General features: G+C 55.0%; 1 protein-coding gene across 8 annotated transcripts in view; it reads left to right on the top strand.

Moving 5' to 3' along the window:
* ST3GAL3 (ST3 beta-galactoside alpha-2,3-sialyltransferase 3) overlaps positions 1-25,979 on the top strand; it is a 225,438-nt gene that overhangs the window by 191,526 nt on the left and 7,933 nt on the right. For all 8 annotated transcript variants that reach the window (XM_047789361.1, XM_047789364.1, XM_047789363.1 and 5 more), the window contains 4 exons: positions 4,719-4,813; positions 8,158-8,221; positions 9,009-9,104; positions 9,377-9,563. In XM_047789361.1, the coding sequence (XP_047645317.1) occupies positions 4,719-4,813; positions 8,158-8,221; positions 9,009-9,104; positions 9,377-9,563 (442 nt within the window). The remainder of the gene's footprint in view (positions 1-4,718; positions 4,814-8,157; positions 8,222-9,008; positions 9,105-9,376; positions 9,564-25,979) is intronic.

Below are 25,979 nucleotides of genomic sequence, written 5' to 3'. Positions count from 1 at the left end.
GCTTGGTTTTGTCTGTGAAGTGAGAGAAAAGAAGAGATAGCGGCTCAAACTTGGAAAAGGATAGAGAGCTTATGGAGAGTGGAGAAGGTTTGGGATAGCTCCTGAGCAAAGGTGAGGATCCAGCCAAGGCTCGAGTCCATGAATTCGTAGTAGAACCAGCCCATGTGAGGGAGAGAGAGAGAGAGAGAGTGTTCCAGCAGCACTTTGAATATATAAAGTATGAATGTAGGATTAGATTAATCTCTGATTGGGTTGAGCCTTAAGAATGAGAGAAAAAGATCATGGAACAAGAAGGTACAGCTTCCTGGTGAGAGAGACCTAAAAGATGGATGGGATTCTAGCCAGGAAAGAGCTATAACTCTAACTAAAACTCAGAAGCCACAAGCAGTAAGGGGAAAGATTGATTCATTTGACTACACTTAAAAAAAAATAAAACACACCTCTTGTAAAAGGGGGGTGAGGAGAAAGCACCACAAGCCAAGGGAACAAACCCACAGAGACGTTTGTAACTGTACCACAGAGGGTTAATATAGTTAATACATAAAGAGCTTCCAAAGGGAGAGAGAGGAGATGGTTGGCTAGTGCTGTGCTGGTGGTCGAGTTGCAGTACGTGTGTATGAGGTCAGTTGTGTCGACACCTCGAACTTACACTGTTTGTGTCAACTACCGTCAAGCGTATCTTAATAGAGCTGAGAGGGAAGAAGAAAAAGACCAAGAACCCTTTGGAAAAATGGGCACGAGGTCTGAACAAAGTTCACAGAAGCAGAACTGCAAATGGCCCTTCCGTGTATAAGACTGTTCAGTTCCACTCCTGGTAAAGAGACACACGTGAAAGCCCCACGGAGAGTCTCTCCTGTCCCACTGGCAAAATGGACATGTTTGTGAGTCTGGTGGGAATTATGAAATCGTATGACCCTGTTGGAGGGGAGTTTGGCATCATGGGGCAAAATTATATATGCATTTTCCCTTTGATCCAGCAAACCCACTTCTAGGAATCTATCCCAAAGACTGGCAAATAGATAAGACCTAAGCATGAAGTTATTCGTTGTAACCACTGTTGGTGGAACCTGCTCTACAAAAGACTGGAACTACCCCAGGGGACTGACTGAATAATAAATGTACACAACTGTGATGGGCTGTTATCCAGGATCTAATTCTATCAACTGCTTTGCAGTGATCTCACCAGGATATATTATAGGGTGAAAAAAATCAAAAGGTGAAACCGTGCATATGTTACCTATTTATAGAATATAGAAGGGAATAGGGGAGTTCCCGTTGTGATGCAGAGGAAACTAATTAGGAACCATGAGGTTGCAGCGTCTATCCCTGGCCTCGCTCAGTGGGTTAAGGATCGGCCGTTGCTGTGAGCTGTGGTGTAGGTTGCAGATGAGGCTCGGATCTGATGTTGCTGTGGCTGTGGTGTAGGCTGGCGGTTGCAGGTCTGATTCAACCCCTAGCCTGGGAACCTCCATATTCTGCAGGTGCAACCCTAAAAAGCAAAAAAAAAAGAAGAAGAAGGGAATAGGAATTCACATACATATTATATATTTCTTTCTATCAAAAAAACAACAAAGAAGGAAAAATAAAAACTAATGAAAATGCATCCCATGTGGGAATTAAAGTAACAAGAGTCAGAAACAGAAATGAAGGTTTGACTTCTCTGAATATATCTTGCTTTGTGGATTTAATTTTGGAATTCTGTAGTTTTATATCAGCATAAGACAGAATTAATTAAAATGAGAGATAAGCCATGTCCAAGAAGCAAAACCAAAATGAAACAAATGAATCTGACTATCAGGTAAACTCAGCAGGATTATTTCAAAATAATTTTGCAATAGCAAGGTCACTTGTCTGTACTTCTCCAATGGGGTATATACCCCAACGCAAAAAAGAACAGCAAAGAAACTTCAAATTGTTTTCAGTAACGATCGTGTTATAGTGATAACACTGGTGTCCTTATTCTGAGACTCTTCTGTGTATTTTCCATAGGTACCTCTACGCGAGGCTGTATTGGGGTAAAGCAAATGATTATGTTAATATCGCTGTGAACAAGGGTATCAGCTTCAAAGAGGGATAAATGTAAAATCAAATGGTCTCAACAGATTTTTTCATTTGTGTGTCCTCATACATTTGATTTTGAGGGGGCAGTTTTTGTCATGTTACCAGCAGCTTATGGCTTTTCCTCTGTCCATTTGCACAGCAATGTATTCATAGTATTATAAGGTGAAAAACATGGCCTACGGAACAATTTAAAAAATACTATGGGAAAGGAAAAAAAATTTTTTTTTTGGGGGGTCTTTTTGCCATTTCTTGGGCCGCTCCCATGGCACATGGAGGTTCCCAGGCTAGGGGTCGAATCGGAGTTTAGCCACCGGCCTACACCATAGCCACAGCAACGAGGGATCCAAGCCACGTCTGCAACCTACACCACAGCTCACGGCAACACCAGATCCTTCAACCACTGAGCAAGGCCAGGGACCGAACCCGCAACCTCATGGTTCCTAGTCGGATTCATTAACCACTGAGCCACGACGGGAACTCTGGGAAAGGAAAATATTTAAAAAATAATGTGGGACAATTAACCTGTTGGCATGGATATATACACCAACAGGTTAACTGTCTCTGTGTTGTAGGATTATGGGTATTTGTGTGTGTGTGTGCGCGCGCGTGCGGGCATGTGTGTGTGCCTATCTGTCTTTTTTCCAAAATTAACACATATTACAAACAACACTAAAAATAAGTGTTTTAAGTAAAAATTAACATAATGAACTTTCCAATCAACTGCGGGGGAAGGGAGAGGACAAAGAAAAAAATACGTTGGGACCATGTAGCTAGATTCTAGGAGATTTAGCTGGCACGTGACATCCAGGGCCTATTGAGAAGCAGGTAAAAATCCTGTCCAAGCCTGACCGAGAACCGAAACTTTCATAAACTCAGTCCTGACATAGGAGGGGTTCTTGCCTGAGGCTTATCCGGGGGCCTTGTGGACTCTGGCCAGGACACTTGGGGACTCTGGTAAAACATCAAATGTATGCATTTGGAAAGCGTGTCCCAGGTGTGAGGCATGTGCGTGACCCCCGTACACAGCCGAGAGGTGGGCCGACCCTGGAGCCTGGAAGCAAAAGCCGCCCTTCGGGAATGGTCTTCCATGCTTTCGCTGCTGACAGCGTCTTCCCAAGCAGCAGGGGATGGGGAGGGAGCAGCATGAAGGTTTCCTGCCTCTTTCAAGTTCGCTTCAAAACCTTTCCTATGCTGGACCTCTGAGTCGTTACCGGTGTCACCCCCCCGGGTCTGGTACTCACACTGGCTAGTGGTGATGGGGATGAGAACCGGACGCTGAGGCCTGAGTTTCGTCGGGAGGCGGGGAGTTCTGACTTCTGGGCTGGACGGGCCTCTCCTCCAGTCGTCAGTTTGTCCGTGGGGCTGATTCAGGCTGGTAAAAACAGAGACAGGAGCTCCCCGGCAGCTCAGCAGGTTGAGGAGCCGGCATTGTCGCGGAGGTGGTGCGGCTTCGATCCCTGACTCCCGCCACCAAAAGAAAAAAAGAAAAGAAGAGACACAGAGACAGCCACCCAGGTCTGGGCCTCCGCACATTCATTCTCGGCCAGGGAGGCCCCAGGCAGACCCCACAGCAAGGCGAACTTGCTATAGGAAGTGACCAGGTGCTGGCCTTGGCCCAGGCTGCCGGGTGCGCTGAAAGGCCTCAAAAGCAAGGTGCTAGGTTCCAAGTGAAGTCATGTTGTCCAAGCATCTCCGAAGAGCTCGGTTCCTCCTGCCTCTCTGCACCTGCTTCCTTCGGCATCCCTCCGATGCACACATCCCCCGCAGTGCCCGCTGCCCTGCCCGCTCCTCAGCTTCCCAGGAGGAGCGAGGCTTGCCTCTTCTCCTCACAGCTCAGCATCACCTCTTGCTTTCATCTCTCCCCCTTTCCCTCCCATCTTTCTCTGCCAAAATTCCCTCTCCCATAAGCCCATGTCCCTCCCCCACCTCCTGGGGAGCTCAGTGTCCCCTCTGTCCCCCGCTCTCTGCCAGCAAAAGTGCTCAGGCTGCTGCTTGTCTGAAGCCTCCCCAAGGCCATTCCTCCCAGCCACAGGATACTGTGGTTTTTCTCTTCTGTGTACGTGTATGACCGGGTCACTTTGTTGTACGGCAGAAATTACACAACCTTGTAAATTAACTATGCTACAATAAAACATAAAAAAAAAAATAACCCTCTAGCTCCTATGGCTGTTCCATCTGCTTCGCCCTCTCGCCATGGGTTCTCTTTCCTGCTCACCCTGGGTGGTCCATCTCCCCAGTTCTGCTTCTCTGCCCTGACTGTATTTGGGGTGTTTTTCTGCTCAGCTGAACAGGGTCTCTCCGTGTTCGCAGACAGCAGTGACTGTTTGATGGATGCACGCCTGGATAACCTGCCAGAGAGCCTCCCGCTCTACGTCGTAATCCCTGCTAAGTGCATCTTGTCTCTCCCCCCCCCCCGCCCCCCACTGGCCACATAAGGACTAGGCAGGCCTGCTGCTCCGAAACCAGGCTCCGCTGAATAAGACCTGGCAGACCCCACACAGCAGCCACCCAATGAGCAGGCGGGGTGGGGAAGGGGGTGCCAGAACGTGGAGGGTGGCTTCTGGCAGATGCACAGCCAAGACGGATGGACAGAAGAGCCAACCAGCACTGCAGCCCAGTGCACCTGGGGACCTCTCACCAGCCCCATTACATTCCAGGTTCTCCAAACCAGCACCCATGTTCCTGGATGACTCCTTCCGAAAGTGGGCCAGGATCCGGGAATTTGTGCCGCCTTTTGGGATCAAAGGTCAAGGTATGTTGGGACCCCTGCCCCACTCTGCATGAACATCGCATGCCCTGGACCATGCCCCTGCACTTCAGGCCAGGGCTATACCCTCAGAAGTGTCTCTGCTGGGGATCCACCCCTCTCATCAGCCTCTCCCCTCTTCCCTGCCCTGCCTTTTTGCTAACTTTAGTGGAATGTTCAAAGCCCACCACGTTGCCAGGGGCCAGGCACACAACAAGGAAGTAAGCCAACGTGGTCCCCATCCTCAGAAAGCTCCCGTCTAATGCAGACACAGGTGCCTCGAGGGCAGGACAGTACCGATTCTGATGAGGGAAGGACACAGTGCTGTGAGGTCACAGAAGAGGGTGCCAGAGGCATAGGCGCCAGAGGACTAGGTCTGACGGGGGAGTCCCAGGGAAAATAAAGGCCCTCCGTGCCCTACGACCACCCCCAGGCCCCTCCCTCATGCCCTCCTGGTGTTTCTTACCTTAACCTTGCCTCCCCTCCAGTCCTTTCTCATCCTGTCCTCGGGCTGGCCTTTCCCCTTGTACTCTCAGAAATGTCCCCTTCCATTGCCTTAGGGACCTCACCCGTGCTATTTCATGGCAGGGTAGAGTTTGGGCTTTAGGGTCAGACAGAAGGATCAGATCCCAGTGTTATCTCTTTGCTAACTGTTACTGTGGATAAGTTACTCGTCTCTCTGTGCTCTAGTTTTTTTCATCAGTTAAATTGAAAGAAGAATACCATTGGTTTAGGTGTGGTCAGGATTAGATAACTGTTGCATGTGATAGCATTTGACCAGAAGACTCAAGAATGTCCAAGCCCTCTACTCAGCCAGCCCACCCCTCCCTGAAAAGACAGCCACCAGCAAAGGGACGCTCTTGAGCTGGAGCTTTGCCATTAAACCTCCAAGGACACATCTAGCAGATTGGGTTGAACCCTACAAAGAACTCCTTTATCCTGGGTGCCGGTAGCCAAGCAGCCTAACTTTTCTCCTAAATCCTCACTTGAGATTCTGATCCTACTAAGCTACAAGGGGCAGGAAGGGCCAATACACAGCCCCCTGGCCAGCAAGAAAGAGCACCCAATGATTTATGGCGCTTCTGTTCAGGTTCCCTCCTAGATAACAAACCCCAATCCATATCCTTGACCTTGGCCAGTTAGTAGCAATCTGCTTTTCCTCAGAGGTGGAATTGGACGTGGGAAAGGAGGGGATCTGTGGCCTTCCCCCGAAGGCACCATAAAGTGTGTCTGAAGACACTTAGTATAGACTGTCCCTTAAAAGCTTGTTTCCTTACCCTTCTCTCATTTGACCTCTGGGAAGATGGCCTGTAGCCTCCGTCTCCTCTCCCTCCCCATTTACTCCTGAGGACTCTCTCCTCCCCTCACCCCTTCAGTGCCGCTTTGCGGTGCCCCCAAGAGATCCAGAGGGCACTTTCCAGTCCGAACTTGACCTCTTGGCTGCACCTGACCGTCTTGTCCACCTCGTCTTTTAAAACCATCACGAGGTTGTTGTTTCATTTCGGAGGCATCCGTTTATTACATGAAATATTTCAAGCATATAAAAAGGCATAAAGACCAATCTAATGAGCACCCATGTACTCCCTACCCAGCTTCAGAAAACTTGAGACACGATCCGAGTTCCACGGCCCCCTTCCCACTCCATTCCCCTTCTTCCCCAGGAGACCCGTATCCTGGTATCAGTGTTATCCCTCTGCGCCAGTTTATGTATTTCTACAGCATATTTATAGATCCATTAAAATGGGGCATGGTTTGGGCACGGTTTTGAACTTTACCAGCAGTATTGTATATATGCATGTGTGTATTTTTCAAATTGATGTTTTTGGCTTATGCTTTGCGAATGTATCTGTATTCGTACATGTAACTCCGGGTCCCTGATTTTGTAGCCGCTTTGTAGTATCCACAGAGCGCATTTCATCTGTTTGACTTGGGGAGACATTTAGGTTTTGCCTCCAACACTTTGCTCTGACAAACGGTTCTGCAGTGAACATTCTTGCCCAAGGCTTCTTAAACAGGCATGGGCGTTTTCTGATGCTCTCCAGCTAAGAGTAGAGTCATGCGCAGCTCCGCCTTTCCTGGATGTTAAGACGCTCCCCACTGTGGTCGTGCCATCTCGCCTTGGCTGTAGGTCTTTGTGGACCTTATCTTTTATCTTCCTAAGCACTCTGCACAGTAGGAACTACGATCTTTGTTTGAAAGATGGGGACGCTAGGCGTTCCCCTTGGGGCTCAGTGGTAACAAACCCAACTGTTATCCATGAGGACACGGGTTCGATCCCTCACTCAGTGGGCTAAGGATCCGGCGTGGCCAGGAGCGGTGGTGTAGGTCGCAAAGGCAACCAGATGCTGTGTTACTGCGGCTGTGGCACAGGCCGGCAGCTCTAGCTCCAATGTGACCCCTCGCCTGGGCACCTCCCTCTGCCACGGGTGCGGCCCCAAAAAGGAAGAGAAAGAAAGACAACAAAGACAAGGAAACTAAATCTCAAAGAAAGTGAGTGGTTGATCGAAGGTCCCAGAGCTCATAAGCAACAGAGCCAGAATTTTGAGTCCAAAGCTGATAGCATAATCCGTTCTATTATAATGCTCGCATTATACCAGCGTTTGAAAAGAGAGCAGTCAAAGCCAGACAGAGGCTGGGAGAATGGAGTGGCCAAAGCCAGACAGAGGCTGGGAGAATGGGGTCTGGTTATGGTCACAAGGTCGGAGGGCGCAGAGGTCCCGGGGCCCTTGCTGAGGGCAGCCTGAGAGCGGAGAGCAGGTGGGCAGATGCCGGGCCCCAGGGCTCGAAGAGGTAAGGAGGTAGAGACAGCCTGGCAAGAACAGGATTAGAGATCAGCCGGTCGGAGGGAGGAAGGTATCAGAAAAGGAGGCGGGGTGGCCTGACCTGGGCAGCTGGTGGGGACCACGCTGGCTCTTCCACTGGTTGTCTCCTCACTTGCCCCCAGCTATCTGCTCGGCGGGGGCACAGAAGGGAGCGTGGGGTCTCTGGGGGAGACCGAGATGCCCCAGCTTCCAGGCAAGGCCCACACCTGGGATGCACGTCCCTGGGGCCTGACGGCAGAGCCTCCAAAAGCCAGGTGGGAGGTCCAAGAAAGGGCCAGGGAAGCCTAAGGAGTGAGCTGTGTGCTGGGGCTCGGGCCCGGGGCCAGGCACAGGTGTGCGTGCCCGCCTCTGCCGCCTCCGTCTCCTTTCTCAGGGAGAAAGTGGCCCAGCCCTGTGCCCGGAGTTCCCTCCTCCACCTTCCCATCCCGCTTAGCCCCCCAAGCAGGTGCCTTGAAATCGGCTCCTCAGCGAACATCTTATGGGGACTTAAGTGACCCTCTAACCGTGACCGCCCTTCTCTGTCCACAGACAATCTGATCAAAGCCATCCTGTCTGTCACCAAAGAGTACCGCCTGACCCCGGCCTTGGACAGGTGAGCCCCTCGCCGCCCAGCCTCCTGGCCCTTGGCTGCCTGGCATGTGCAGAGATGCAGAGGCCCCGCTGGCCTTGCCTGGACCTGGGCACCTTGTCTAGCGCACCCACACGTCTGCATGCATGTGCATACACCCCGCCTGGGTGAGCAGATGAGTGGGGCCGTTGCGCCGGGCCGGCCACACCCGTGGGCTGGAAGCAGTTGGCAGGACATCTCCCCTCGGACTGGACTTCCCGGGCCAGGATGAGCTCAGTGTTGGGGCAGCGGGGCTGGGTGCTGGGGCAGCTGGAGGGGCTTCAGTCCAAGACGCGGTGACACAGCGCTCAAGCAACAGATCCTGGACGGGGAGAGCCCGAGCCTCAGAGGGGGGAGAAGCAAAACGAATAGATGAACAGATCACTCCCGGCTGCATGGGGGCTTCTGAGTTAAAATCAAGTCCAGCCTTGAGTCCTGGAGCCTCCAGGCCCGTTCTGTTCTCGCTTTTCTGGCGTAGCCCTCGAGCTCAGCCCACTTTTCCCTCTCCCCTGAAGCTGCCTAAACCTTGGGGAGTCTTTAACCCAGAATGCCAGCTTTCCTCCCTTCCTCACCACCTGAGACCTGGTGCCCAGGCCCCTTCCACACCCAGATTTTCCCGGAGAAGCGTCAGGGCGCAGGGGCATCTGAGAGCCCGAGCTGCTCAGCCCTCTGCAGCGTGGTTCTGGGCGCTCAGATATGCTGCCGGAAGGCCACTGGTCTTCCTTCAGCCCAGCCTGTGCCTCGCCAGACGTCTCTGCCTCTGTCCCCTCAGCCTCAGCTGCCGCCGCTGCATCATCGTGGGCAACGGAGGTGTCCTCGCCAACAAGTCCCTGGGGTCACGAATTGATGACTATGACATTGTGGTCAGGTGAGCCCCCCCAGGCAGGGCCCAAACTCTGGTCCCTGAGCCCGCTGAGAACTCTCCCTCTGGCCCATCAGGCTGGAGCTCGGTAGAAACTTCCAGAAGAAGCCTGGGTGGGAGGCCTTTGGAACAGAAAGCCAGGTGCCGCCAGGTGGCCTGGGCTCCCCTACCTTCTGCACCTGGCGTATCCTGGGGTCCTGCCGCCTCCCCGCCGCAGAGGCCTCCAGACCACACGCGGTGCCCCCGAGGCGGGCTCTGACGGGGTCTGCTCTCCGCAGACTGAACTCGGCGCCAGTGAAAGGCTTCGAGAAGGACGTGGGCAGCAAAACCACACTACGCATCACCTACCCCGAGGGCGCCATGCAGCGGCCCGAGCAATACGAACGCGATTCTCTCTTCGTCCTCGCTGGCTTCAAGTGGCAGGACTTCAAGTGGCTGAAGTACATCGTCTACAAGGAGCGAGTGGTGAGCTCCCTGTGCGCCCGCCCCGTGCCCTCTCGCCCTGGCCCTGCTCGGCTTCCAAGGCAGCCCCTTCCCCCGAAGCGGGCAAAGAACAAGTGGGAGCCTTTCAGAAGAAGCCCTGAGAGGGAGTTCCCTTGGGGGCCGTGGGTTGAGGATCCGGTGTTGCTGCAGCTGTGGCGTCGGTTGCAGCTGCAGCTCCGGCTCAGTTCCTGGCCCAGGAACTTCCACTTGCTGCAGGCGCGGCCAAAAGAATTAAAACACACAAAAGGAAGCATTGAGAATTCCCAGAAAGCGGGAGACGGGAAGGTCACCGGCCCAGACGCCTGGAGCTGATGTGTCTGCTACCTGCCTTCAGTTCCGCAGGCTGCAGGTCCTTCCTCAGCCCCTCAGCAGCCCCTGTGGGACCGTCCCTTAGCTCCTGGGTAGGGGAAGCTCTCCCCTGGCTAGGCCAGTGTTACCACTGAGCTTCACAACCTCCCGCCCTCACGTTGCCTTTGCCCCGCAAGCCCACTTACCCTCTGCGAGGTCTCTCTGCCTCTGGTCATGTGGGTCCCCAGTCGTTCCCAGCCTTGTTTGGACCCTGGGGCCATTCCACAGGGACAGCAGGCCCCTTGACCTGAGGGTGCCAGGTCCCAAACCCATAAGTCCTGCCTCCCTCCGCTTTATGCTCTTACCGCTGACTTGCGGTTGGGCCCCCAACCTCCCAGGGAGGCTGGTTCCGCTCTGGGAACAGTCCGATTCCATCTTCACCATGCTAGGCAGACAAGGGCCAGCGCCCAAGTCTTTGGAGAGTGCCCATGGCCAGGTGGGATCTGACCGCTGCCCAGCGGGCCTCCCCGAGTCTCCTCTGAGTCCTCTGTCTCTCAACTCTGGGCCAACATGTCCAGGCTCATTTCCCCACCTCCCCTCAATCAGCTGTCACCAGCCACCCCAGAGGAGGGGCTCTGCAGAGTTCAGGCCATTCATCTTCCAGCACCCAAGCCTCTTGCCAGAGGGGACCGATGACAGACAGCCCTCCACCTACAGTAAGAAGCCAGTTCTTCCTGGAGGCTTAGAGAGAGCCGGGGGGCTGGAATAACTTCTCCCGCCTACGGAAGTCTCAGTGCAATTTGGTTTAACTCCACAGCCTTTTCCCAAGCAAGGCCAGGGACAGGCAGTGTCAAGTAGGTAGCAGGCGAGAGAGAAGACAGAAGTCAGGTCCAGAAATTCAGGTATGCGGGACAGTGGGACAGGGGAGCCCAGCTCAGAGCCAGGCCGAATGTGGCAGCCGGGCTCCCCAGAGGGGAGGAGACTTTGGCTTCAGCCCGTCCCCGGCTGCAAGCAGACCCGCTGCCCACGCTCAGCAGGCACCACGGGGGTTGAGGGGGCCCCCCCTCTGTTTCCTGAGACATTACTGTCCTCAGCACCCTTCTTGAAGGCAATAGAATTGGGGTCACAGGTAGGCACGTTTAAGGGAGAAATGGGAGGAAATTGGGTCTGTGCTGGTGAACCCCGGAGAGCCTGGGGGCTGCTTCCTCCCCCAGCCTTCTGCCCATCTGCCCACGTGCCCACCTCCTCCTGGCATATCCTTTGCTCTGCGCGTGGACACCTGTCAAGGGAACTCCCAGAGGTCAGGGCCCAGAGCTCATTTGCTCTTCCTACCCCCCAGTGCCCAGCCGCCACCAGGAACGGTCTGCAGTTGGCTGAGACACCATCTCCTGCTTCCCGCAGGGCAGATGGGGATGGGACAGGCCGCCCAAACCAGGAGGCCAAAGGGTGGGTCAGGGTCAGCCAGGTGGGTGTTGCCACGTGTTCCTTCCAAGGATGCCAAGGTCAGATGATTCAGGACTCTTAGAATTTATCCGAGGGAGTAAAGAACGAAAGAAGAAAAGCCAGGTAGGGTCCCAAGACTCAGGATACTCGGGCCGCTCAGGGAGCGGGCAGCAGGGCCTCACTCTTCCCAGCAGGACCCAGGAGCGCACTGCCTGGCCTTGGCCTTGGGGGCAGGCCTGCCCGAGGAATCGACTGGGCGGTTGGGGTGAGGAGGTGTGGGCTGGGCTCGGGCACACGCTCACCGTGCCCAAGTCTGTGGCCTGCCCTGGCCAGGCCTGGGATCTAGGACCAGCCCTGTGGTCCTTGGTGAGGTCCCCTTCCTGGGGTTCAGGGTGTGAGTGGGAAGGGGAGGGGGCTGGGGAGGGGTCTTCTGACTTCCATCCCCGGCTCCAGGGGTAAAGGTGGTTTGGGCCTAGGAGTTCCCGTTGTGGCTCAGCGGTAGTGAACCCGACTAGAATCCATGAGGACTAGGATTCAATCCCTGGCCTTGCGCAGTGGGTTAAGGATCTGGTGTTGCCGTGAGCCACGGTGTAGGTCGCAGATGAGGCATGGATCCCATATTGCTGTGGCTGTGGCGTAGGCCGGCAGCTGCAGCTCCGATTCAACCCCTAGCCTGGGAACTTCCATATGCCCCAGGTGCAGTCCTAAAAAGATCCCTGCCCCCCCAAAAATTATTTGGGGCCTTTAGAGTGAGCTGCCAGAGGAGAGCCAGTGGTACCCATGGCCTCACCACTCCCGGCACGCAGAGTGGGCCCTCCCAGGCCCTTCTGTTCCCTCTAGTGCCCTAGTGCCTCCGGTGCCCTCTCCACCCCCGTCCCAGGGCTGGTGCCATCAGGACCGCTCCCACACAGGATTGCACCTTTCTGGCATCTGAGACCCAGGGAAGTGCGGGAGAGGCTGCTTCTCCCGTGCCCTCCTGTCTGGCGCCCAGCTGCAGGCTCGCTCTGCTCCAGCAGGGATGTTTCTAACCCTGCCGCCCCAGGCTCCTGGAGAGTGCTCGGCACCTGTCTGAGCCTCACCTGCAGAATTCTGGCAGGAGGCAGCTCTGTGTGGGGCCAAGGACTGGCTGGGCAGGACTGGAACAGGTATTTGGCCTCAGTTGCAGTGGCGGCCCGCCTCTTGCCATGTGAGCAGTTGCTCACCGCATGTGTAACTTCCGGGTGCCCAGGAGTCCTGAGAGGGTAAGAGAAGGAGAGAGAGAGAGGAAAGGGAGGCTGACCACCCCAGAACAGCCTTGCTAGAGTCAGCCATGCGGCCGCTCTCCTCTTCACCATGTGTGGCTATTTGACTTCCCGATTCACTAGGCAATAGCACAGGCAACTCCAACAAGTTACCTCTCGAGGCCCTCAATCTCTCATGTCCCAGGGGACCAAGCCATCAAGCGGGCCTCGTGTGCGCGGGGCAGCTCAGAAGAGCACCCGTGGATGTTAAGCTGGGGAGCTGAGGTCAGGAGGGAGGGAGGGGCCAGCGATGTGGAGGTGCACAGGAGTGTAGGTGCTTGGAGAGAGGGGGAGCCTCCAGCTCACGTGACATCCTTCTCAGAGGTACATCTGGTGCCACCCTCCACACACACACACTCCTCGCCAGGCATCAGTGGGTGTTCTCTGTGCTGGCCCTATGCGGCTCCCTGGAAACAGAAAGATGAATTAAACACTAATTCTGATCCACAGTCACTTAGTCGAATGGGAGAGACGGTCCCCAAACTGGAGTCCTAATGCAGTGCCATGCCCTGAGCATCCTCCTCCAGGCACGTGATGAAGGCTGGAGATGCCCTCTGCGTGGTCCCCGCTCTATCCCTTGTCCCGAGGAAGGAGCGCTGGGTCTGGAGAGGATAGGATGCATGAGAGGCGGAGTCGCATGCTGTGTCCCCACCCTCTGCCAGCCTCCCCCACCTCGCCCCAGGATGCTGGTAACCCAGCAGTTCAGAGGCCCCGGGGAGCTGCCTTCCCAATCTCCTTGGCTGCCGCCTCCCCCTCTTCATCCTGACTTGTGAAACTGGAAAGCTGGCCCTACTATGAGCAGCCTCTGACTGGTCTTCCTGCCACCAAAGCCGGAGGCCTGGGCTGCGCTGGTGTGGGTGTGTTTCCAGCCCAGCAGAGGGAGGGGAGAGGGCTAGGGGGTTGGCCCCTGGACAGCCTTGGCCCAAGCCTGACCTTCCAGCTGTAGTTCAGTCCTGGGGGAAGGAGGGGGGGCGGTCTAAGAGGCTGGCCAGGGCCCTGCATCCATGCACATGGGGAAGAGGCCCCCAGCGTTGAGAGACATTGTGGATGAAGCGAAGAAAGCATCTCGGGCCTTGGAGTCATGCGGTCTTGGTTTTTAGTTTAGACTCTGTCACTTGTCAGCTGGGTTGCCTTAGGTAAATCACCGAGGCCCCTTAGACTTGGTCTCGTCTCTAAAACCCGAGTTGTACTACCCGTCTTTCAATGTTGGTTTAAAAATTAAACACCACGGAGTTCCCGTCGTGGCTCAGTGGTTAACGACCCCGACTAGTATCCATGAGGACGCGGGTTCGATCCGTGGCCTCGCTCAGTGGATTAAGGATCCAGCCTTGCTGTGAGCTGTGGTGTAGGTCACAGATGTAGCTCAGATCTCACGTTGCTGTGGCTTCGGCAGGTGCAGCTCTGATTCCACCCCTAGCCTGGGAACCTGCATGTGCCGCAGGTGCAGCCCTAAAAAGACAAGAAATAAAACATATAAAAATTAAAATTAGGAGTACCCGTCGTGGCGCAGTGGTTAACGAATCCGACTAGGAACCATGAGGTTGCGGGTTCGGTCCCTGCCCTTGCTCAGTGGGTTAACGATCCGGCGTTGCCGTGAGCTGTGGTGTAGGTTGCAGACGCGGCTCGGATCCCGCGTTGCTGTGGCTCTGGCGGAGGCTGGCGGCTGCAGCTCCGATTGGACCCCTAGCCTGGGAACCTCCATATGCCGCGGGAGCAGCCCAAAGAAAAGCAAAAAGACCAAAAAAAAAATTAAAATTAAACAAGATGAAACATCGAAGCACCTGGCATAGTACTTGACCCTTAGTAAGGTCTGTCTATGGCCATTATTAATACTAGTTAGCATTTTATTACCACTGCTGGTGGCTGCTGCTGTTAGGAATTAAGCCCAGGCGCAGCAGGGAGCGAAGCATTCGCCTGTGCGCTCACAGTCTGGGAATCCACAGGGCAAATGGCCAGCAGCTCCCTGCCTCTGAGGCCTTATGGGACCAGGCCTGAGACGGGGGTGGAAGGTCCCTCTGCACCTAAACCTGCACTCCGTTCCAGGCCTGAGAGGGCTGTGGCGCCTTGGGTCGGGCTCTGTCCAGAAGAAGCTCAGTGTGGATGCCACCTTGCTTCTGGGGTGGTGCAGGCACCTAAAAAGCATGGTGAGGCTGGCACACACTGTGGCCTCCTACTGCTTGGCGAGGCCTCCGCTGAGCCAGCTCCATGGTCCTCACGCCACGGTCTCGTTTCCAAGTCTGAGACAAGCTCCCTCGGGTACCGTGTCCCTTGCTGCCATTTCCAGTGGACACAGCTCTTTCTTACCCACCCCTCATCCCCTGCGAGGACCAGGGAGACTCCCTGCGCAGTCCGCATCCCCGCATCCTGCCCACTGCTCCTCCGCCCCGTAGAAGATGCTCGGGGACTGGAGCTCACGCCGTCACCGCCTGTGCTCCTCTTCCTCCCTGCCATCCGCAGCCTCTTGGTTCCTTGCCCCCTACTCATCGTGAGCACTGCTTCTCCTCTTCCTCGTCCTCCTCGTCCCGCTTCCTCCGTCCTCACCGCAGCCATCATTTATTAAGCGAGCTCTGTGTGAATTTCAGGTGCTCGCGAGCTTTCTTGGGACTCCTTCCTTCAGGTCTCATCATGACCCTATTCATCTCGGGGTTTCGGAAACAGAGGCTCAAAGAAGATGAGTCACTTGCTCAAGTTCACACAACCGGGTCAGTGACAGAGCTGAATTCAGACCCAGCTCTGACGGCCCAAGGAATCTCCCTGGGAAATGAATCTGACCACATCAGCCTCCCGCTTAGAAGTCGCTGTCCATCAGCCCACCTGCTGTGGTCTGTGGGAAAGAGAAGGGCTCCCTTTCCCCGAGTTTGTCCCCATGCCAGGCCCTGGGCTGCACGATTTACGTGCACCATCTCAGGCAGCCATCTCGACACCGCTGGGAGGCCAGCGCTGGGAGCGACAGTGAGTGGCAGAGCAGCGTTTGGGACCAACGGTGTCTCGCCTTAACCCTCACACTGTAACACCTCCCGTTCACTCATGAATTCATTCATTCAGCAAATCCCAAGCAATCACCAAAGTCACTGGAGCCCTGTGTTTCCAATACTGTCTCTCACTTGGCAACCCCTTCTCTCCCTCACTTCCTCTGTATCCAGCCGGTCCAGTACCAGGGGTCCCACATGGAGAGATGGCAACGCCTGGTGGTGTTACCTTGATGGCGCCTTGGTGGCGGTGCCACTCCCCTGTCCTGTCCCTGGTCACGGTTCTTCTCAGAACCTTCCGTCCCCAGAGCTCTCATATCCAGCTCTGCAGGGAAAACCGGGGTCATCCCTAGTCAAGAACTCTCAACTTCCCCCCACAACCCGAAAACCCACCTGCACGCCATCCATTCCTCCATCCATCCTCCACCAGCCCTTCTGCGCCTCTCCTGTTCACGGTCACTTTTCTCCTCGCTCTGGATGCCACCTCCTGCCACCTTTATCAGGAGCTGTCTTTTTCCACCCATCTCTTACCTTACCTCCTCCTCCTACATCTGTGCATTTACCCAGGTCTCTCGCACCTCAAACTGAAATCCCCCTCTTTGGCTGGTGCTCTCCCTTCTTGTCCAAGTTTCTGGGACGAGCCATCCCCTGGCCATGATACATCTCCAAGGTTCTCCCTTCTGTGTCTCAACTCTCCAGTCTGTCCTCCAAACCTAGCCCTCTGCGGCGGCGGCAGCGACCTTCTGATGCTAGATCCAATGGGCTCAACCCCACCTCCCTTCAAGGTGAACTTGTCAACAGCTGTTCAGTGAGCATTTGCTGTGTTCTGGGCACACTGGTACATTCTCGGGGTAGTCTTTGATTTGCACAAACTCATGGCCAAGGTCTCGGGCAGGCTGCTCGATTCCCCTACCTCCTCTGCCTTCTGTATCCGTCATTCAGTCTCCAGCCTGTGGTTCTTCCTTTGAAAAATGTCTTCCTTGGATTATTTCAGCAGCTTCCTATCTCCCTGCATCCAGTCAGGCCTCCCTCCCATCCATTCCCGACATCTGTACCCGAGAGAATCATCCGGAAGTGCCCATCTGGTTGGTTCACTCCCCCTTGATGGGTCCCTGTTGCTCACACGCAGCAGTTCTCAGAAGGCCTTCTCGCTTCAGTGGCATCGCCTGGAAAAGGTGGCATCGCCTGGAAAGGTCTCAGAAATGCATTTTAGGGCCCCACTGTAGACACGGAGTGAGAAACCCTGGGAGCGGGCCCCGGCAGTCTGTTTTGGTTTGGGTTTTTTTTTTTTTTTTTGTCTTTTTGTTTTTTCTAGGACCGCACCCACGGCATATGGAGGTTTCCAGGCTAGGGGTCTGATCAGAGCTGTAGCCGCCGGCCTACACCACAGCCACAGCAATGCCGGATCCTTGACCCACTGAGCGAGGCCAGGGATCGAACCTGCAACCTCAATAGTTCCTAGTCGGATTCGTTAACCACTGCGCCTCGACAGGAACTCCACCAGCAGTCTGTTTTAATGAGCCCTCCAGGTAATTTGGATACAGGCTCAAGTGTGAGAACCGCTGCCTGCAGGATAAAACTCCGACTCTACCACACAGCACTGCATGATCTGGGCTAGAGGGTGTGCCTGGTGTCAGAGCTCCAGGTCTTGTCTCTCTCTTTCCCGGATGTATTAGATGCACCTCTTTTGAACCCCAATAGCAACACTCATCACTCTGTTATACTTAACGGTTTTCTTAGCTGTCTAGCCCCTGGAGGCCAGAAACTCTCCTGTTTATCTCTGTAAGCCCATCGCCTCCAGCAGTGTTTGGAACAGAGCTGGCATGAACCCACAAGTGAATGTGGACACGAGGCCCAGAGGACGGCAGGGACTTGAGGCAGAGTCAGGATTCCAACCCAGGTCTTCTGACTCTCAGTCGGGGCTCTTTCCTCGCAAGTAGGCCGCCCCCCACCCAGATCATTCCTTTAGACTCGGACCCTCCCCTCGTGTCCCTTTGCTCTTCTCTCGCCTCTCTTGGGCCTCGCTCTCCTCTTAGCCACGTTTGATCCTCTTGCTGCGGTTCCAAGATCATTCTCCTTGATAAAGAAATGAGAACCAAACAGTCCCTGGCCCCTGCCGCGTTCACTTGTCTGGCGGCATCACACTGCCGCCGGCCCCAAGCCGACTCCTCTTTTTCTTCATTGCTTTTTCCAAATATAGCTTCCAAAAAGGCTTTTGACCCTCTCCTCATAGCACGCATCAAAACAAATCCCAAATGGACTAAAAAGTAAGATGTGAAAATACAACCAAAGGGGGTTTTGAAGGAAGTGAGATGGAAAGCACATCTCTGGAGGGAAGCGAACTTTCGAGGGGTGAGAGTGCTAGGAGAAATCCGATTTGATAATATATGAAAATTTAATTTAATTTAAACAACAACCACCCCAAAAGACTAGATAGCACAAAACTTTGAAAAGTATATTTAGAGGACTTCCAATCATGGCCCAGCAGTAACGAACCTGACTAGTATCTATGAGGTCACAGGTTTGATCCCTGGCCTCGCTCAGCGGGTTAAGGATTTGGCATTGCCGTGAGCTGTGATGTAGGTCACAGACGCGGCTTGGATCCTGTGTTGCTGTGGCTGCGGTGGCTGCGGTGTAGACTGGCAGCTGCATCTCTGATTCAACTGCTAGCCTGGGAACTTCTATACGCCGCAGGGGTGGCCCTAAAAAGATAAAAAAAAAGAAAAAAGAAAAATTAATGTTTTTTTTAAGTGTATTTCAGAAATAAGACAAAGAAACCCATGCAAGTTGACAAGAAACCCATTAGGACCCCAGCAGAAAATGGGCAGGAGCCTGAACAGATCACAGAGAAGGAAATATAACTAGTAAACACGAGAGCTGTGTCTAACCTTCCCGGCAGAAAAGTCACGTGAAGGCAACAGGATGCTACTTATCACCTATCACGTCTTTCGTGACTGTGTTCAAATTATAATGCATGGTTCTGGCAAGAGAGCCGGGACAGGTGCTCTCAAGGGCGTCCAGTCGGGGTGTAGATGGGGACAAGCTCTCTGGAAAGGAAGTGACACACGGCACCAGGAGCCACCGTCAGCCAAAGGCAGGAAAACTCCGCCTGCAGAGATTTTTGCTGTAGTGTTCTTTGTCATGGCCAAACCCAAATGCAGCCCCAGGGCTTTATCAGGAAAAGCGGGGTTCAGCTCCCAGACGGAGTATAAGGGAGCAGCCCCGTGACTGCAGGGGCTGCGGGCTCCTGGACCAGCCAGCACAGCCGCTGTCGCCTTGCTCCCCGCGGGTGGCGGAGGTCGGTGAAACAGCACTGGATTCAGTATCAGGAATGGAAGCCAGTCTCTTCCTCTGCCTCAGCACCCATCTCTGAGCTTCCTTTTCCTTCTCGGTAACACGCGGCTGGCGGAAGATTCTCAGTGCGGCTCCTGGCCACACAGCTAGAAGTAGCAAGCGGGACAGGGCACGGACGAGGCCTGACGCGGTTTGCTGGCAGCAGGTGGCAGTCCCCTTCTGAGGAGGCCACTGTCTGCTGTGCTGAGGCTCTCTTCAGGCTCCAAGGGAAAGGTCCACCGCAGGCCCACCCTCCCTGCCGGGACCTAGCCGTGCCCGGTCCACCTCTGTCCTCTCTCGGGTAGGACACACCTCCCTGTGCATACTTCTGAGCCCAAGGAGGGCTGTTTGCAGAGGCTGTGGAGCCGAACTTGGGTGTGCAGCCTGGGCGGCCTGCACACATGTGTGCAATACTTCTCGTGGTGTGAGAGGGGACCAGGGTGGGAAGGGGACGACGGCAAGGCAGGCTGGGGTAGCTCTCACCACTCCGTGGTCCAGCACAGATATCCCGGGATCAGAATTAATTCAGATTTGGCCTCTTCCAGGTCATTTTTCAAGGGAAGATGGAATATGTTTTATTTAGCAGCTTGATACCTTGATTAGCAACTGTCCCATATTCAGACTCTCAAATTCAGACTCGAAGTATGTGGTCATCCATTTGCAATTTCGTCCCTGGCCCCACAGATTTCAGGGCTGAGCCCTCACAGATGTGGTGGAGGTGAGGCTGGGTAGACAAGGGACAGACGGCAAAAGGGTCTGTAAGCCAAAGTCACATCAAGGAGCTTGGGCTTCGTCCTGTGGACGGATAACAGCAGAAGCTAATGAGCTGACTGTGTGCCAAACATATCGTGTGTGTGCCTCTTAATTGTCACAGCACAGAAACACCATGAAGAAGGAACTGATCTTATTTCCTATATTTTGTAGAGGATATATTTTGTATATTTTGTAGAGGATAATGGGACTTAGAAAGGGTAAAGAACTTTCCTAGGGATCCAGCGTTAGTCGTTGGGGTTCGGAAACAGACCCGCAGAATTACTGGGGCAGCCCAGTCCTCAAGCAGGTGTGTGAGCACGCCGTCGGGAAGGAGGCAGTTGTGGGCTGGATCTGCGCAGAAGCCAGCGACTCGGTGGTTGGTTCCTGGGGATGACGGGGAGGAAAAGGTCAAGGGCGACTGAGGATGCAGGGCTGAGCGCTGGGGAGGAAGGGGCTCCGTCGGGGGAAGCTGTTGGACAGGAATCCAGCCTCTTGGGGCTGTGGTGTCTTTGGGAGGTAGACCAGGTGTTCTTCGAGGTGTCCTTTTGAGTGATGGGCGTCAGTGTTCTGAGGGTTGTTGCCTGAAATCTTAGAGACTGTATCTGCACAAATGTGAAAGGCTTATAGATGACATTCGCTCACGCTCTTGTTGGTTGGTTGACCCAGGTTAATCATCAGTTCTGAAATGGTTGCATCTGTAAAGAGCCCTCGTTTCCAGCTCGTCCTCCGTTTACTGAGTTTTCTTAGCATATGTCACCTTGCTCCACCTCCCGCTTTATGCATCTGAACATTTCAGGGCCATGTCTTCGGTGTATGTATTTTAAACAAGTACAGCAGATGTTATAAACCTCTTTGGGGCTCTTTCTCACATCGTACTTATACCTGTATGGAGATATGTGTACACAGGCCTGTCTTTCCCACTGGCTTATAAACTCCTTTTGAGTAAGAAAAACAAACAAATGAACAAACATCTAACAGACCCGTGCCCTTAATTATCCTGCCAAGCTATGGCAGCGGGCAGTGGAAAGCCTCTGCGTGTCAGGGCCAGGAGCGGGCAGAGTTGAAGGGAGGCACAATGCAGGCAGTGTCTCCTGGAGTCACCCCAGTGACAGCGGGGGACCTGTCCTCAGGCAGTAGCAGCAGGGGTCAGGAGTGAACCACCTGCCCTACTCCTGGCTGCAGAAAGCCAGCCCGTGGTCATTCTCGCCACTCGCAGACCTCTGGCTGCAGCCTGCTTCCTTCCTAGCAGAGGTGGGGTGGGGCTGGGAGAGGGGAAGGGGCGCCGGGAAAGGCCCCGGAGCCCGGTGGGGAGGTGTTTTCTTCCCCGTACTCTTCCCCCTTCGGATAAGAGCAGAACAAGTTACATCAGCAGGAAGCTGGCAGGTCCACACAGATGAGCTGGGTCCAGACTTGACTGAGGCAGGGACGTTAATGGAGGAGGGATTCGACCAGGCCTGCAGCTCACAAGGGGCCTTGAGGAGAGGTTTGACCATCCCAGGGCCAGCGTCACTGGCTGGCTTCCTAGGCCTCTACGCTGAGTGTCAGGGTCAGGAGCGGCCAGAATTGAAGGGAGGCACAATGCAGGACATGTGGGCCAGAAACATGAGATGTGAGAGGCCTTGGGCCATGCTTGGATAGGCCTTCGGGGCTGTGTGCTGGCAGCAGGCTGGGCAGTGCCCTGCAGTAGCAGGAAGGCCTCCAGCGCCCACTGCTCTCCTGCGGGGAACCGGAGGGCGAAGCTGGCTCCCGATGGAAGGTGTGAAGGTCTGCCTTCTGGCCCCTCTGCGGCCTCCACGTCGCCAGCCACACCCTCGGCTTCACTCCCTGGGCTTCTGCGCTGCTCACGCGTAGTCATAATAGACAAAGTCTATGGAAATCTCATCATGTGTGTCCAGCTGCTGTCGGACGCACGGCTCCTCATTCGCTGTCACAACGGTCCGGGACGTAGTCTTGACGCCCCCGTTACGCATGGGGGAGGGAGCTGGACAAGATCACGTGCCCTGGGGCACAGCGATGATGAGTCCAGGCATGGCCGTGGGTCCTCCCGGGCATCACACCCTCCCTGCTTCTCCTTGTCGCTCTTCCCATGGGTGTCCCGTCTCCTCCGCGCTGCTCTGCGTCCACCCACCCCGTCGGGGTCAGTGTTCACGGGGGTTCTACTCAGGGCTCACCCCCTTCTCTGCCCCCACGGAGAGTCTCAGCCTCAGGTTCCCACAGCCCCTCGCCTTCAGGGCCCCGTGCCCTGGGCAGTGCAGGGGGATGTCATGTGTGTGATTTTTCTTGGACGGGGAGCCGTAGCTTTCCTCTGAAGAGACTGTGGTTGTGTTGGTCCGCGTGACCGTGCACCTGGGGACACGGCCATGCCCCGGCCAGATCTTGTCCTTATTGTTCCTCCTGGACTCCCTGCGGAGGCTCTGCCCGGGGACAGTGACAGGTGGGAAAAATAAAATAGCAGCGCCAGTGGCCACCACCCTAACGCAGGCTCTCTGAGGCTTGAGACCCAAGCACAGGATGCCAGCCTTACTCTGCTGGGGCAGGGGGAGCATCAGTGCTCTCGGCACAGGTGAGCAGAGCGGGGACCAGGGCTGTGGCTCGGGGACCAGGGTGTGGCCGCGGCAGGGGAGCGGAGAGCCAGAGAGAACAGTGCGGCTGCCTGTGACTTTTCATCTCCTACCGGTTAAGCTGACACATGTGTCCCCAAATCCAAGTCGTTTCCCTCCCCCAGGAAGGAGCTCAGGCGGGGAAAGAGGCGGATGCTGCCCCCTCCAGCCCGGAGCTTTTGTCAGATTCTCAAAGGGGGCTTGAGATCATAAGCGAATTCCCTACCGCTTCACGGCGGTTGCAGGTGGGACCCTCAACACGTGAGGTATTTCAGAGAGGGACCCTCGTGTCACACAAAGGCCCAGGCCCTGAAGTTGAATCCCTCTCAGATTCCCCGCAGCCGGGTGTGCCTCCGGCCAGTCCCCGCACCTCTCTGGGCTTTAGTCCCCTCTGTGACATGGGAATTAGGGCACCAGCCGGAGCAAGTGACCCCTAACTCACCTCAGAGCTCCTGGCGGGTGGACAGGAGGCCCCGTTTGTCCCTGACCCCAGGCCCCCAGACTTCCTGAGGTGGGAACAGCGGTGATGACAATAAAGAGTGTAGCGGGGAGAACACCCATCTTGGGGTCACGACACCCACGTTCGCATCTTGGCACAGCTACTTGCCTGACCCCGAGCACGTTGCTGCATCTTGTGAAGTGGGTGAAAGGTGAGGCGATAGAATGTCTGTGAAGACCAGCCTGGCGCCTCCATAGCCCCAGCTGTGCCATTCCAAGCAGCACCTGCACTCCCTCTAGGTGCATGGGCAGGGGCCAGGCTGTTGGGGCCTGACGGGCTCTGGAGAGGGGACAGGGCCTGTGCTTTGCTTGGCACAGGCTGGCATGTCCCAGCCCTTTCAATGCACATCTGGCCCTCCCGGAGGGGCTTCTCCCCGTTCTGCAGGCATCTTGGCCATTTCTCCACCCTTCCCTTTCCTACTGGGTCCTCTCTCCTAAATTTTACCCCCCTACAAACACACACACACACACACACACACACACACACACACACACTTCTCCACCCTTCCCTTTCCTACTGGGTCCTCTCTCCTAAATTTTATCCCCCTACAAACACACACACACACACACACACACACACACACACACACACACACACACACACACACACACACACACTTCTCTTGGACACAGAGGGAGACACAGGGAAGCCTGTCTGGGTTCCTCGTCTTACTGGGGCTGAGACCCCAAGAAGTTTGCCCTGTGAGCTGACCCCGGTGGGTGGGGGGCACAGATAGAATTTGCCCAAGAGAGAGGAGTTGACAGAGGTGGGGAGACACAGGAAGGGGTGGCGGGAGCAGACAGTCCTTCGAAGGCGGTGGAAGACGTGCCTGAAGAGGTGCTGAGGGCGGTGGAGGAGCCCAGATGGACGTCGTGTCCCCCTTCCCACTCGCGGGCAGTGCTGCGCTGGACCACAGAGCTGAATCAGACGTGAGCCGCTGCCCTGGGGCTAATGCTCGGGATGATAACAGCTGGCCAATGACTGGGAGCTGGGCACTCAGCCTGCATTGTCTCATTGAGTTCTCACAGCACGAGACAAATACCCTTAGAATCCCTGGTTTATCCATAAGGAAATGGTTACGTTTCGTGCCCGAGGTCTCCACGGAGTGGCGTGGCCAGAGCTGCGTTTGGGTCTTCTGTCTTAGTCAGCTCTTGTTGCTATAACAAAACGCCACAGACTGGGTGGCTCATCAACAACAGACATTTGTTTCTCACCGTTCTGGAGGCTGGAAGTCTGGGACCACAGTGCTGGCAGACCTGATGCTTGGTGAGGGCTTCCAGGCCACAGACGGTTCCTGGTTCATAGATCTCTGCGTCCTCGCTTGGCGGACGGGGCCAGGGCCCTCATCCCATTCTCGAGGGCTGCACCCTTGGGACCTAATTGCCTCCCAGAGGCCACCTCCCAGTACTGTCACCTCGCATCATGCCTTCAATGTGAATGAATGGGGCGGAGCAGGCAGGGAGACTCTCAAACCAGGGCGGACCTTACCTCCCTTTTTTTTGTTTGTTTTTTTGTTTCTTTTTTGATTTTTCTTTTAGGGCCACACCCGAAGCACATGTAGGTTCCCAGGCTAGGGATCCAAAGGGAGCTACAGCTGCCGGCCTGCACCACAGGCACAGCAGCGCAGGATCGGAGCCGTGTCCGTGACCTACACCACAGCTCACGGCAATGCCAGATCCTTAATTAACCCACTGAGCGAGGCCAGGGAGCGAACCCGCCACCTCATGGTTCCTCGTCGGAATCGTTTCCACTGCGCCACGACGGGAACTCCCTTAACTCCCTGTTTTATCACCTCCCAAAGCTTAGAGGTCATTTCTACCTTGGAATGAAGCCTTTCAGGAGGAAGGGGCAGATGCTGAGTCTTAAGAAATGAGTAAGGGAGTTCCCATTGTGGCTCGGTGGTTAAAAATCTGACGAACATCCACGAGGACGCAGATTCGATTCCTGGCCTTGCTCAGTGAGTTAAGGATCCGGCATTGCTGTGAGCTGTGGTATAGGTTACAGACGCGGCTGCAGCTCCGATTTGACCCCTAGCCTGGGAACCTCCATATGCCGCAGGTGCAGCTCTAAAAAGAAAAAAGAAGAAGAAGAAGAAGAAGAAAGAAATGAGTAGGGAGTTCCCGTTGTGGCTCAGCAGAAGCGAGTCTGTCTAGTATCCATGAGAATGATGGTTCGATCCCTGGCCTCGCTTTAGGGCCGTAGGTGCAGCATATGGAAGTTCCCAGGCTAGGGGTCCATAGGTTCAGGTCTGAGGGAAGGCTCGATCCGCAGGGGACTTCAGATGTGCCGAATGGAAAGTGGAGCAGCAGGCAGATCGCCTGAGGGCAGTGGCGGTGTGATCCAGTCTGTACACAGATCATCCTGGCAGAGCAGAAAGTGGTTTGGGAGGCAGAGGTGGCCCATTCTGGGCACTCATTATGTGTGTGTTGAGTAAATGAGGCATTGAGCAATTATCATGTATCATTTATGTTCTGGTCACTCGGCTGTGTTCTGATGGGGTTGGGGGGTAAGCAGTCAACAAGACAGACATTGTAAATGAGTGGGCATTGTGATACCCATTTGAAAGATGCTGAGACCTGGACTTTAGGTGGTGGCGGTAAGTTAGGGAGGAAAGGATGGATCTGTGGGATTCTGCAGAAGATAGCATCAAAAGAACCCGAGCACCAGCAGGACAGAATGGGCTGGGGAGATGAAGAGGGGTGCAAAGTCGGTCCCCAGGCCTCTGGTTTGGAAGACGGGGTGGGGAACAGAGGTTGGGGGACCCTGGAGGACGAGATGTCCAACAACAGAGAATCACTTCCATAGCTTATGGGACACCCTTCCGGTCGCAAGGCTGGCCCGTGACTTTCCCCAGCGGTACTGAAGCCCAGCTGTGAGGGTGGGAAAGGCGGATGGCTGGGTGGGTCCAAGGCCAGGACAATAGAAGGGCAAAGGGCGAGGGGTTGAGGGCACCCACCTGAGGGTGGCTGAGCTGCTGTACTCGAGGGACTAGACCCGCAAGGGCTTGTGCGCTGAACAGAAAGGCAGGGCTGGGAACTAGAAGAGGGGAGAGAGGAATCTGGCCTTGGAATGGACCCTGGGGTATCAGGCTTCAGAGCGGCCGCCTTTCCCGTCTGGTCCTGAGATCTCTGAGCAAAGAAAGAATCATCCCGTTTTGCAGTTAAAGCAACTGAAGCCTACGGAGCATGTCACTTGCCCAAAGGCACCCAGCTCCGTCGGTGGCACAACTGGGA

The sequence above is a fragment of the Phacochoerus africanus genome, chromosome 8, assembly GCF_016906955.1.
Source record: "Phacochoerus africanus isolate WHEZ1 chromosome 8, ROS_Pafr_v1, whole genome shotgun sequence".
NCBI classification, from domain to species: Eukaryota; Metazoa; Chordata; class Mammalia; order Artiodactyla; family Suidae; genus Phacochoerus; species Phacochoerus africanus.
Note: the sequence above shows the minus strand (reverse complement) of the source record. Positions and strands in the feature narration are given on the sequence as shown.